General features: G+C 35.8%; 1 protein-coding gene across 2 annotated transcripts in view; it reads left to right on the top strand.

The window, feature by feature from the left end:
• Positions 1 to 12,552, top strand: part of LOC107671306 (E3 ubiquitin-protein ligase UBR3-like) — a 66,826-nt gene that overhangs the window by 12,652 nt on the left and 41,622 nt on the right. For both annotated transcript variants that reach the window (XM_016464198.1, XM_016464197.1), the window contains exons 13-22: positions 629 to 718; positions 3,567 to 3,695; positions 3,933 to 3,985; positions 4,061 to 4,194; positions 4,546 to 4,631; positions 5,164 to 5,305; positions 6,148 to 6,244; positions 11,042 to 11,183; positions 11,340 to 11,444; positions 12,029 to 12,223. In XM_016464198.1, the coding sequence (XP_016319684.1) occupies positions 629 to 718; positions 3,567 to 3,695; positions 3,933 to 3,985; positions 4,061 to 4,194; positions 4,546 to 4,631; positions 5,164 to 5,305; positions 6,148 to 6,244; positions 11,042 to 11,183; positions 11,340 to 11,444; positions 12,029 to 12,223 (1,173 nt within the window). The remainder of the gene's footprint in view (positions 1 to 628; positions 719 to 3,566; positions 3,696 to 3,932; positions 3,986 to 4,060; positions 4,195 to 4,545; positions 4,632 to 5,163; positions 5,306 to 6,147; positions 6,245 to 11,041; positions 11,184 to 11,339; positions 11,445 to 12,028; positions 12,224 to 12,552) is intronic.

Here is a 12,552-nt window from a genome sequence, read left to right as displayed (position 1 = left end):
TGATAATGTCAAATCGCACATCGTTAAAACAACAATTACGATATTATCGCAGACGATATATATCGCACACCCCTACTCAGAACCAATGTGTTATTCAACAAATCAGTTGAGTGAATAATTCAATGTCTTAATCATAAAGGCAGTCTCCTCCTTGTAAAAGGATGCAACCTGCAGTAAGAGTAATTGAAAAATCCCAACCACTAATATTGAGAACCAGTTTGAAACGAGCAAGCACGGATATGTGGAGTGATGCAAACAGTAAGAAGTCTGGACTGTGCATATCAGCACTTGTATGTGTATTTGGTATTGTATTGGCTTGTATGTTATAAATTGTGATAGACCTGCAAAATCCTGGGCAGTTTTTAGTCCCAGTTCCATCACCAAAAATGCTATCCGTATTGAGCATGTACAGTATATGTCAGTCACAGCAAAAAGTCTGCATACTTGACCAAAAACAAAATGCAGATATTTATTCATTTAGGAATATGTGATTTATTGACCTTTTTTCTTCAGCAAAGAGCTGCTACAGAATCAGATTTTAAATGGGGATCTAGCAGTTGGTCTATTTGAAGCCTTTATTTTATGAACCTGATTATAAACTAATCAGTTATTTTTTGTTGTTTTGCAGGGAGTGAAGTGTCAAGGTCTGGATTTGGACAGTTTGCTTCCTGATCAGGAGATGCTTATGAAGATCATGGTTCACCCTCTTCAGATACAGGTAATAAACAATGAAGGTGAATTAAGACATTGAGAGAAGTGTGTAATTAATGATTACACACAAAAAACCTGGTTGTGTGTAATTAATCAGTGTAATTCTGTCAGCATTTGTTCACCCTCGTGTCGAAAATCAGACAAATTCTTATTGTTATCAGTGACCAGTGCTGGCCAGACTACAAATATATCATAAAAGTAGCAGATACGACTGGTACACTAAATTTTACGTCTTCTAAGGTCATATGATAGCTTTGTGTGTGAAACAGATCAAAATTCATTCACTGAAAGTCTTCCCCACTGTGGAGGACTAAGAGCGACACTTACAATTAAAGGCAGGTTAGGTGATGTGGTTCAAAAACATGTTTTGTTTTGCTGGTTGAAATTCTCTTCATATCCCGATAGCAATCACTAAGTTAAGTGGTCTAAATGTATTTATATTAGGGCTGTCAGTTTAATGCGTTAACTTAATTATTAGTCATAAAAAAAATAACGCAATTAAAATATTTTAGCACAGTTAACGCTAGGGATGTAACGATTAACCGCGAGCCGGTTGACACATGCTGTATTATATACCGACTAATAAATTACAGAACGTTTAGCAAACACTGAGGAATCAAATAAATAAATAAATAAAAGAGAGCCTCCACAGCTTAAGGTAAACAGCAAAGATAAGTTTTTCAAAAATGAAAACAAAAATAAAAGTAAAACTAACGGTGACAGTGCTTGCATGTCAGTGCTTTGCATAACAAATGAAAATAATAGAAGTAATCAAAATCAACAAAAGAGCAATAATATGCAAGTGCTATATTAGTATATTATTATAGTGTTATATTTCAATTTCACAAAGAAACGTACAGTATTTTGTCTAAGCAATAATAAAAGGACAAATTTAATTTATAATTTGTCTTAAATCTCATTTTGTAAAAAAAAATCGTGAATCGAATCGAATCGTGAAATCAAAATTGTGAATCGAATCGTGAGTTGAGTGAATCGTTACATCCCTAGTTAACGCACTGGCCCCGCCCCCAGACCTGTACGTCATCTTACATTTCATACAGTTGTCTGTTGACAAACATAAATGCAGTTATGCCCTAAAATTCAAGATATTGGGGCAAAAAATGCCCCTGTATGAGTTTTTGTCTCATATTTATATCACGATAAGCGATATCACACGATCAGCGAGAGCAATTTCACACAAGTGCTGTTTTTACACAAATAGCAAGAGTGCAAATGTGATTTTATACAACAGTTCGGTAAATAAGAAGTTAATATTGTGTGTTTTTGCTCAATTTTGCCAACAACAAGATTACCTATGAAGCCATCGGAGAACTGTTGTGCGTCTGTGAGCAACACAGCAGTGTTTAGTTTCTGAATGAATCCTCATTTTGAACGAATCGTGTGAACCAATGATGCAAAGGCACATTCATAAAGAGAGCCGTTTACTTAATTCCTGAATGAATCAGCTGTTTGAACGAATTCAATGAATGAATGACTCATAGAGACATTTACCGCCACCTGCTGGCAGTTTTAGTTTCTTAGAGTATCATTTCATTTATTAAAAAAAAAAGATAAGTTAAATAAACATATTAAAGGGATAGTTCACCAAAAAATAAATACATTCTGTCATCATTTACTCACCCTCATGTCGTTTCAAACTTGAATGAGTTACTTTCTTTTGCGCAACATAGAAGGTGTTTTGAAGACTGTTGGTAACAAAGCTGTTTTGGTTACCAGTGACTTTCATTGCATGAACAAAAAATAGAAAACACATAGATGTTTCTCAAATTATCTTCTTTTATGTTCCGTAGTTTATGTTAGGCTGTTGTAGCCTAAACGTTTATATGTAATACATTTTATGTTGAATCAAATACAATATTTATTTTTAAAGCTACTATTTGTAATGTCTACTCGATACTTCCTCATTTAACACAATAATAGCTTTAAATAATCTTTTGTGGGTATTTTCACAGCCAAATTTAATTTGCGATTAATTCGATTAATTAATCGCCGCACCATGTAATTAATTAGATTAAAAATTTAAATGGACTGACAGCCCTAATTTATATATATTTATATAATTTGTGGAATGTGTAGGCATAGAATGTTCGTCCAATCATATTCCTCGGTCCGAGGACTACGATAGGCTGTCCTACCTGCCTGTCAACGTATGTATTTGCATACCTCTGTGCAGACATGATACATCATTCATTAACGCGTTCCATTACGCACACATAAAAATGAAGATAAATCAATTGCTTTTAAATTGACAAATTAATAGACATTTAAAACTGTAGTTGAATAAAATAAACGTAACAATTTTGACATTATTTAATGTATGTCTTAAGGTAGTGAAAACATAAAAAGAGGAAAGTTGCCAAGTGTTTTGTTCTATTTCTATTTGTTAGTCGATTTAAAAAATACCATTGGACAGTTTACTCGTGGTGCCCCCGTACCCCTCCGTTACAGTTTTCAAAACCTGAGACATGCTTGCAATCTTCAGAACACGTGAAACACAGAAAGATATGTTTCATGGATGAAAGAAAATCCAATGAATCTGGACTCCCTAGAACTGTATATATGAGCTGTTCCCACTGATGTTATTTATATTGTAAAGTATTGCTTTTGTTTTAGTGCAGGGTTCTAAAATACGGCCACACACAAGGCTTCATTTTGTCCATCAGTGCTTTAAACGCTGCTGAAGCAGAGGACAGCTGAAGCAGCCGTTTGTCATAAATCTTCACTGATGTCTCGCGTTTCACTTCTGGCGTGTGACTTGATGTTACGATGGTAATGCTACAGTGTTTGATAAGCAGACGGGACCCATGTGTTGATCTGTGTGTGTGTGTGTGCAGGCTAGCCTGTCTGAGATCCATAGTAACATGTGGGTGAGAAATGGGCTGCAGATTAAAGGCCAGGCCATGACTTATGTCCAGTCTCACTTCTGTAACTCCATGATTGACCCGGACATCTATCTCCTGCAGGTAACATGCTGACACTCTCTCTCTTGCTCGCTCACCTAACACTTCTGTACTGAAATAGGTCTTCATCCAGGGTCCATGATTTTTTGCCACAACATCACATCATGTGATTACTTCAATTTAAGAAGCTGTTAGAAGACACACATGATACAGAAATTTTCTTCAGTAGAATTTGAGCCGAAAGTCCATTGCTACTAATATTTAGCACTTTCTGAGTGTATGTTTTCTTTTGGTCTTTAGGTGTGTGCGTCTAGATTGGATCCAGATTACTTCATTTCCTCAGTGTTTGAGAGGTACGACAACTTTTCTGTCTTGGATTGTGTTGTTACACTCAGCGATGGATGCTAAAAGCTTTGTGTGTATGTCAGGTTCAAGGTGGTGGATTTGCTGACGATGGCATCTCAACATCAGAATGCAGTGCTGGACTCGGAGCAGGAGAGACCCATGCTGGAGGGGGCGCTGACCTTCCTGGTCATCCTGTGCAGTCTCAGAATACACTTGGGTGCATATCTTCTCCATCTCAATAATACAGACAATATGAAGCTCAGAAATAAAATGCTATTGTATAAAAGATTTCTCATTGGAACATGTTACTTCTAATTGGTAAATCTAAGGTTTTAGAGTGCTGAATGCGGTTACATTCACACAGTTTGGCTATAAATAAGAGCTATTAAAATTAATGGGACTCACCCCTGCATTTTGAAAGCGTGTTCTATGTAAACGTTCTGTGTTCATTGAAAAACTGTCTTTCACATCATACAGTGTTAGCACGCATGAGCTTGTCTCATGTGTATTGTGTGTTTAGAGATGTAGATATTAGCTCATGTTTTTCTCTATTTGTGTGTCACTGTAGGAATGTCAGATGATGAGATTTTGAGAGCGGAGATGGTGTCACAGTTATGTATGAATGATCGTACCCACAGTTCCCTGCTAGATCTTGTATCCTTTCACCATGAAAACATGATGTACTGCTTTGATTGTTTTTGCAAGCGTTAGTACAGCTTGTCAAGTTGTCCTCGATTTTGTATCACGAGAATCAACTTCTCTTCTCCTCTTTCTTTTGGTTAAGAGCTAATTGAATTGTGAAAGAATTCCAGAAAGAACCCCAGTCCAAATAGACTGAGCACATGTGTCATAACATTATGCAGCTAGGTAAAGAAGCTGTTATTAAAGGATGTATGTACAAACCAAAATCATTTGTTTCTTAGAGAACACAAGTGGTTTCTAAATGGCCAGAGAAAGTGGAAAACCTTTATAAGTGGAGCTAAATAAAATGACAGTATTAAGTAATATTTGACACTTTTAAAGATGTACTATTTAAAATAATGGAAACAAACAAACAAAACATCAGAACATTTACAACCACACAGGCCTTCCTGTATAACTACTGTTCGACACTTACCACATTATTGACCTCTTTAATAATTTGATCACATTAGAGTTTGATGCTTGTCCTTGACCGTGGTTGTAGATCCCGGAGAATCCGAACCCTAAGAGCGGTGTGGTGCCAGGCAGCTGTAGTTTTGAGGAGATGCTGTCTGCTATAGCTGATTTCAAAGCCCCGGTGTTTGAGCCTGGAGGATCCATGCAGCAGGGCATGTACACGCCTAAAGGTGACACACCTTATTGTTTTACCATTAAACTATGATAGGCTATTTTTCTGTAAATTCATTGTTTTCGGATGTTGTGTGTGCCTCTCATTACCTCCAGATGGCAGTGTGACTCTATGACTGTAGCGTTTAGGACAGAAGCAATAGCTGTGTGTTTGTTTCTCATACCTGTTATGGAACGTGACCGAACATTTGAAATTCAGCTTTAATTGATTTTTAAGATATGGGCGTTTTAGTATCTGGGGTCGGTGAGATTTTTAAAATGTTATGCAAAGAAGCCTGCATTTATTTGATTAAAATATATATATATATTTTTTTTTTGTTTAAAGGTAATATTGTGAAATACTTTTACAGTTTTAACTAACACATTTGAATGTATTTTCAAATGTGTTTTATTCCTGTGGAGTTTTCAGCATCATTGCTTTAGTCTTCAGTGGCACATGATCCATCAGAAATCATACTTTCATGCTGATTAGATAAAAAATTGTCTTTTTTTGTTCATTTTTGACATGTATTAGTCACTGTGGTTCAAGTGTGCTGTAGTGCTAATGACATGAGTTTAGGTAACAGGAGTCAACTAAACATCAGGATATTTTCATCCGTTCCTTGGTAATCGATATTTATACAATGTTTCAGCATTCAAACGATGAGTTTTCTACTGCTCGTTTTCTAAAACAGTACATTTTTTATATAATAATTATATAACTATGATACTATGTAACTATTGTGGTCATCAAGCTTATTGCTCAGCTCTCGCCACATGGTGGCAGGCTGAGACTGTTTCTAAAGTATTCTCCTTTTTCATAACTCACACCCTGTTTATTTCCTGCATGTGTGTTTTCCAGCGGAAGTCTGGGAGAACGAGTTTGACCCTATAATGGTGATTCTACGCACAGTGTACCGCAGAGACGTGCAGTCGGCCATGGATCGATACGCAGCATTGTGAGTCTCTGAAATCCTCCAGACCTCCTCCTCATCTCAACATTCACTTTATCATTTAAACACTGTTTCACTTCATTTATCACAAAACGAGATTCCTTAAGGTACAGTCTATAAAAGCATTCAAATACGGCACAGTTTATACACGCATATATTCAGTGAGGTTTGAATCGTTGTAAATGTTAGGGTAGCGACAGCACAGAGTTTTCCTGTTCCTAGATAAGGCGTAAATGGACTAATGTAGGCAGTCTTAAATGAGGAAATGAGACTGGGAATTGTTTCATCCAGTAATGTTGGGAAACAACTGCTGTAAAACATTCAGTCTGAGGTGGAAGCTCTCTGAGATGATGCTGAAACCAAACAGAAGAAAAAAAAACTCACCTATGGAGCCCTAAAGCGCTCGATTTTGTATGCTGCTGACCTTGAGTTTGAGGGACGCTGTGTAATAGAGGGAATTTTCTTCAGGGTCACTACTTTTCTTGTTCTGAGGAAGGTGTTCATGGAGGGACTTGCACCTGAAATGGGTTTTCCCAATTAGAGTCACGTCACGGAGAATCAATACATCACACCTCAAATACCCTCTCCAACCAAAGCCTTTACAAACATTTCCTGTTCATCTCCGCCACATGCGGATTTTCCATATGTATGGTAGTAATAAAAACACATCAGCAGCCTAAAGTGATTAAGATTCAAGATTCTAAGTTAATTTTTTTATTTTATTTTATTTTATTTTATTTTATTTTATTTTATTTTATTTTTATTTTTATTTGTATTTTTTTATTTTTTTTTATTTCAAATGAAATTCACTTCACTTCTGGAATGTATGTCTTTTTTTGAGTGCAGTGGTTTAGTGCTGAAAATGCTTTCAATGTCCAGACTGGGATGTTATCCATCATGAAACATGGGCTTTAACGTTGCAAGTGATTGCAGCCAAAATAGTTTAAAAATGGACAATATTTTTCTTTGTCATGTTGACTTTAAAGGCATATTCTGGTCTTTATAAAATCAGTGGTCTGGTTAAATGATAGTTTTGCAGTAGCTGCAAGATCAACATGAAATCCGTGAGAGATGTTGTGTAAGTGGTTTTCAGCGGGACGTGACGTTGGCTGTGTCAGTTTGTGAATATGTTTTGGTTGTGCTTGTGTCCGGCCGCTGGATGATGGATTACCTGTCGAGAGGACTTAATATTTTATATCCCACGGTCCTTTCAATGCTAATGGAGTCAATGATGTCTTTAAAGCAGGGCAGCTGTGTTCAAGTCTCATAAAGCTACACTTTGTTTGCAGTCGTGTATGTTCGCATTCATGTCTTCTGTGCTTGACCTCAATAATATCAGTAGTGCGTTGTAATGTGGTTTATACATGTCTGTTTTTTGACTAATATAACAATTCTTAGTCTTTAATTTTGTACGCTGGAATCATAAACTTATAGGGTGTGTCATACTGTACTTTAGATCCTAAAACAATATGAATCCGGTAACACTTTATTTTAAGGATCAATTCTCACTATTAACTAGTTGCCTATTAGCACGCATATTACTAGCATATTGGCCGTTTCTTAGTACATATAAAGCACATATTAATGCTTTATTCTGCATGACCATATTTAGATCCCTTAATCCGACCCCATAGCTAAACTTAACAACTACCTTACTAACTATTAATTAATAAGCAGCAAATTAGGGGTTTATGGAGGCAAAAGTCTTAGTTACTAGTGAATATGTGTTGTGAATAAGTGTTAGCGAATAAAAAACCCAAATGAACATGTTGGGAATGTACTGGCCAACCTTTTCCATATAATGAAAAGTGAATGAAGGCTCAGGTTTGTTCAATTCCAAATTGACAAAAGCATAATTTTACAAGTTCAAAGGTTGTTTTTTTTTTTAAAGCTATTTTTGCTTAATGTCCACTAGGGATGTAACGATTACCGGTTTGATGATAAATCGTGATAAAATACCCCACGGTTAGTTTTACTGTTTCATATTTTAATTATCACTGTAACCGTATTTGATTACCGCGATTTGAACAACTGAGGATAAATAAATACTGTCCAGCACAGGTCTCCAGAGTGCGACCAAATGGGGTTTTGCGATAATTTTTTTTCTGCCGGTGCGACTAAATTTTGTGAGCGGTCGCACTGGCGCGACCACTGCGTTGTTTAACTCATAAGCGCTGCCATTTCTGTTGCATATGTGAAACGGCAAACGAAACCGAAAGCATACTCGTTTGAACTGCGTAGCGCTTCGAGAGTAGAGCCTGGTTTATACTCGCCGTCCCGGTGCGCGCAGCAAAAATTACGCGAATATTGAGGAAACGATGGATGGTTTTCATGCTCAAGTAAAGTAAAAGACCGCTTCTTAAACCAGGTGAACATGTTGGTATTCTTGTGGGAAAAAAGAAAAACATGCAAGCACGGTCACCGACAGCAAGTTTAGTTGTACTTTTCTTTTTGTTTTCATTTTGAAAAGCTTGTTATCTTTACTGTTTACCTCACGTTATGCTATGGAGGCTCTCTTTTTTATATTTTTGATTCCTCGTTGTTTGCTAAACGTTCTGTAATTTATTAGTCGCATGTGGCATGTGGTGTATGCCATGCCTCATCTTATACATTTTTGTTAAACGTTTTATAAGCTAGTTTGTCCTTGTATCTTACCGTTTTATTGTTGTTGTGCTTTTAATTAAGAATAACAATGAATCCATCTTTTGTTTTAGTCTGAGAAAGGTGTGTAGAAGCAAAACAGGCAATTATCTTTTCTTGTAAAACGTGACAAGATTGCGAATTTGAAAGTGAAAGCACCCGAAGCCCGGCTAATAACACGGCAAAAGAGGAAATTCCGTTCACAACATTTAAATGACAAATAATACTGATGAAAAAGAACGGGTTGAATGTTAACCACTTTCGTTTTCATATAATTATAAACTATGGTAAAAGTTCATCAGCATGCATTGATTAATACCAAAAAATAAAAATTAAAAATATTGCGACCAAATCATGTGCTGGTGTGACCAACTGAGAAAGTTAGTCGCAAAAGAGCGACCAGTGGGAAGAATTAGTCTGGAGCCCTGAAGCATAAAACACAGTTTTCAGTAACAGTGTCGCGTGCGCACAGCAGCAGAGTGGTTTAGTTTTGTGTGAAAACATGGAGGAAAAGCTGGGAGGTTTTAAAGTGTGCTAAGGGAATTATACAAATGAATATATGGATGAATTAATTATATGAATGTACCTCTGAAGATTCTGACTGTCTTCAGAAAAGATTTGAAGGCATTTTGTTTTCGTCTTCGCTCCATGTAATACCTAATAAAGTAGTGTTTTAAGCGCAATGCTGCTTTGTCCTCGGAGGTTACGGGAAACAGCTCTAATTCTACTGTTCCAAAAGCGCCACCTGCTGTCAGAGAGTGGATTTACAGAGAGTTACATTTACATTCAGCCTGTGTGCAGTTTCTGTCTGGCCAAAAAATGGACCGAATTTGCATGCCCTGCCGTAAATTTTGACTGGTTGATGAAAAACAAGCTTATGTGGATTCTAGTTTACATTTTTTCAATGTTTAACCTGCAATTACAAATGCATAAATAATGTTTTGATATATTAAACATAAAACATTGAATACTGATATTTTAAACGATTTAAAACATGAAAAAAAAAAAAAAAAAGAAGAAAAAAATTGTGATCATTTTAAATGCATTTTAATAGACTGAATCATGCAGTGAAAGAGAACACACTAAATGCGCACACGCACTAGTCTAGACTTCACGTAATGTATGCGTGTGCTCTGTAGGGATGTTTTGAATGGTTTTTGCAAAATACCCGATAATGTCAAATCGCACATCGTTAAAACAACAATTACGATATTATCGCAGACGATATATATCGCACACCCCTACTTGACCCTTTTCTTTATTTAAAAGCTGAAATGTGAGGTTTACAATTTATGAAACTTTTTCAAAGCTTTATTTCAACATTTACATTAGATATTTAAACATGCTATTAGGTAAACTGTTGCCAGTCAACTTGTCATTTAAAATCCGAACATCATTGGCAATGGTATTGTTTTAGTGATTATGCAAACAAAAACTCACTTTATTTGTTGTTTGTTGATTTTTTTTGATTGTGTGTCAGTTCTTTTTGAACATTTCCAGCACATTTTATTTAACAATACTGTGATAATACTGATAACCGTGATCAGTTTGGTCACTATAATCGTGATAAGAAATGTTCATACCGTTACATCCCTAATGTCCACCTCCACAGTAGCTTTTAAAGTAAATGTTGTAATGTCATTGTAACATTTTGTTGATGTAACTATTGATGTCACTCAAAAAACACCATATTTGATTTGACAGCTAATAAGGAGTGGAACATGATCAGGCAGTAAAGCCTTAAATTTGGGTCTTTTCCTCACACAGGCTATTTATTGTATGACTACAGAAGACAGGTTGTGGACAACTTATATAATTATTTTATGGTACTGTCATTTTGGAGACTGACAGCCCCGTTCCCCATTCATTAACATCATATGGAAAAGAGCAGCTAGGACTATCTGCTAAATAAATATCTCCTTTTGTATTCTATGAATCAAATGAATAAATGATGATGGAATTGACGTTTTGGTGTGAAATATTATTTTAGCATACATTTCGAATGATGTTTAATGTTGTGTTTCAGGATTACACTGAAAAAAAAAACTCAAAAGGATTTTATTTTATTTTTATAATTAGATTTTTAATTTTAGTATGGAAACTATGCTAAAGCCAGTTGCATTGTTTAATGATTGTCTAATAAGTATTTTTGCCTTTTTGCAGTTTGAAACAGTCAGGCATTCATACGGGGAACCCCTGGCCGCCCTATAAGGAGAGGACCCCTCTGCACCCCTGCTATAGAGGACTGGTGCGCCTTCTGCACTGCAAAACCCTACATATCGTCATCTTTACACTGCTTTACAAGGTGAAACTTATCTTGGAATAAAATGTGTGTGGTTTAATTTATTTTATTTTTATTTTTTTCATGTTATATGTAGATGTCTGGTTCATTTAGAAGAATTAAATGCATGGTTTTCCCAATGTCTTTTGATAACCGTTGACTGTGTTTATGTTTGTTTAGATCTGGATGGATCATCAGAACATGTCTGAACATGTGTTGTGTATGGTGCTCTACCTGATAGAACTTGGACTTGATAATCCGGTTCAGGATGATAAAGTGGAAGAAGTAAGCATTTTCCCCTAAATAAATTATTATATTATTATTTTTTAATTATTATATTATTTTTGTAAAAATACTCTATTTTTTATTTTACAGTGAAGTATTACAGCAGGGTTTTTTAATGTAGTATTTGTATGTTATTAATAATAATAATATTATTATTAATTATTATTATTATTTTATAGCAATATTGATATATAATCACAAGCTGTTAGCTAAATTATGTAGCCCTACAAACAAGCAAACCTGGAATTCTTTTTTTTTTTAAATCAAAAATGTTTGATTTAAAAAAAAAAAAAGTGCATCCCAAAGATCCAATCTGATTGGCTGGCTTCAGCACAACTTCCATGTGTCTCAGTTTCCCTGGAAACAAAGTAGTATCCTAACACACTCAACTTAACTACCGGACGGCAGACTGTGATTACTCTATTAGCACTTGACTAATTAAATCAGGGTTAGTCCAGTGTTAGAACAGAACACCTTCTGACTAGATTATTTGTGGCAGCTGAAAGCACAAGCTTTCCAGGATTCCAGGCTATTGTTGTTGTTTTGTCCGTCTTGCTGAGTTGTTTTTTCTCACTCTGTCGTAGGAGCCTTGTATTGAGGAGCACTGCCATGACAGCTGGTTCCCGGGCACCAGCCTGCTGTCTAACCTCCATCACGTCATCAACTTTGTGCGGGTTCGAGTGCCAGAGACGGCATCTGAGGTGGAGAGGAAGAGAGAGAGGGAGAGAGAACGAGAAACTCCAGCCAGCACCAGCTCTGAGAGCAGCACCTTCGGACAGGTGAGCTAGACACTCTCAGGGTCCTCTGGCTCGAAGCTTTTGTTTGGGATTGTACAAGTTGTTGTCTGTATGCTGTTGTGTTGATGACATCACTCTCATTTAGTGCTGTCAAACGATTAATCGCGATTAATCGCATCCAAAGTAAAAGTTTGTTTACATAATATATGTGTGTGTACCGTTTATATTTATTATGTGTATATATAAATACACACACATACATGTATATATTTTAAAAATATTTATATATTTATATGTAATTTATATTATAAATAAATATAAATATTTTGCATATAAATATAACATTTTCCTTAAATATTTATATGCATGTG

The sequence above is a fragment of the Sinocyclocheilus anshuiensis genome, unplaced genomic scaffold (assembly GCF_001515605.1).
Source record: "Sinocyclocheilus anshuiensis isolate Anshui unplaced genomic scaffold, SAMN03320099.WGS_v1.1 scaffold284, whole genome shotgun sequence".
NCBI lineage: Eukaryota > Metazoa > Chordata > Actinopteri > Cypriniformes > Cyprinidae > Sinocyclocheilus > Sinocyclocheilus anshuiensis.
Note: the sequence above shows the minus strand (reverse complement) of the source record. Positions and strands in the feature narration are given on the sequence as shown.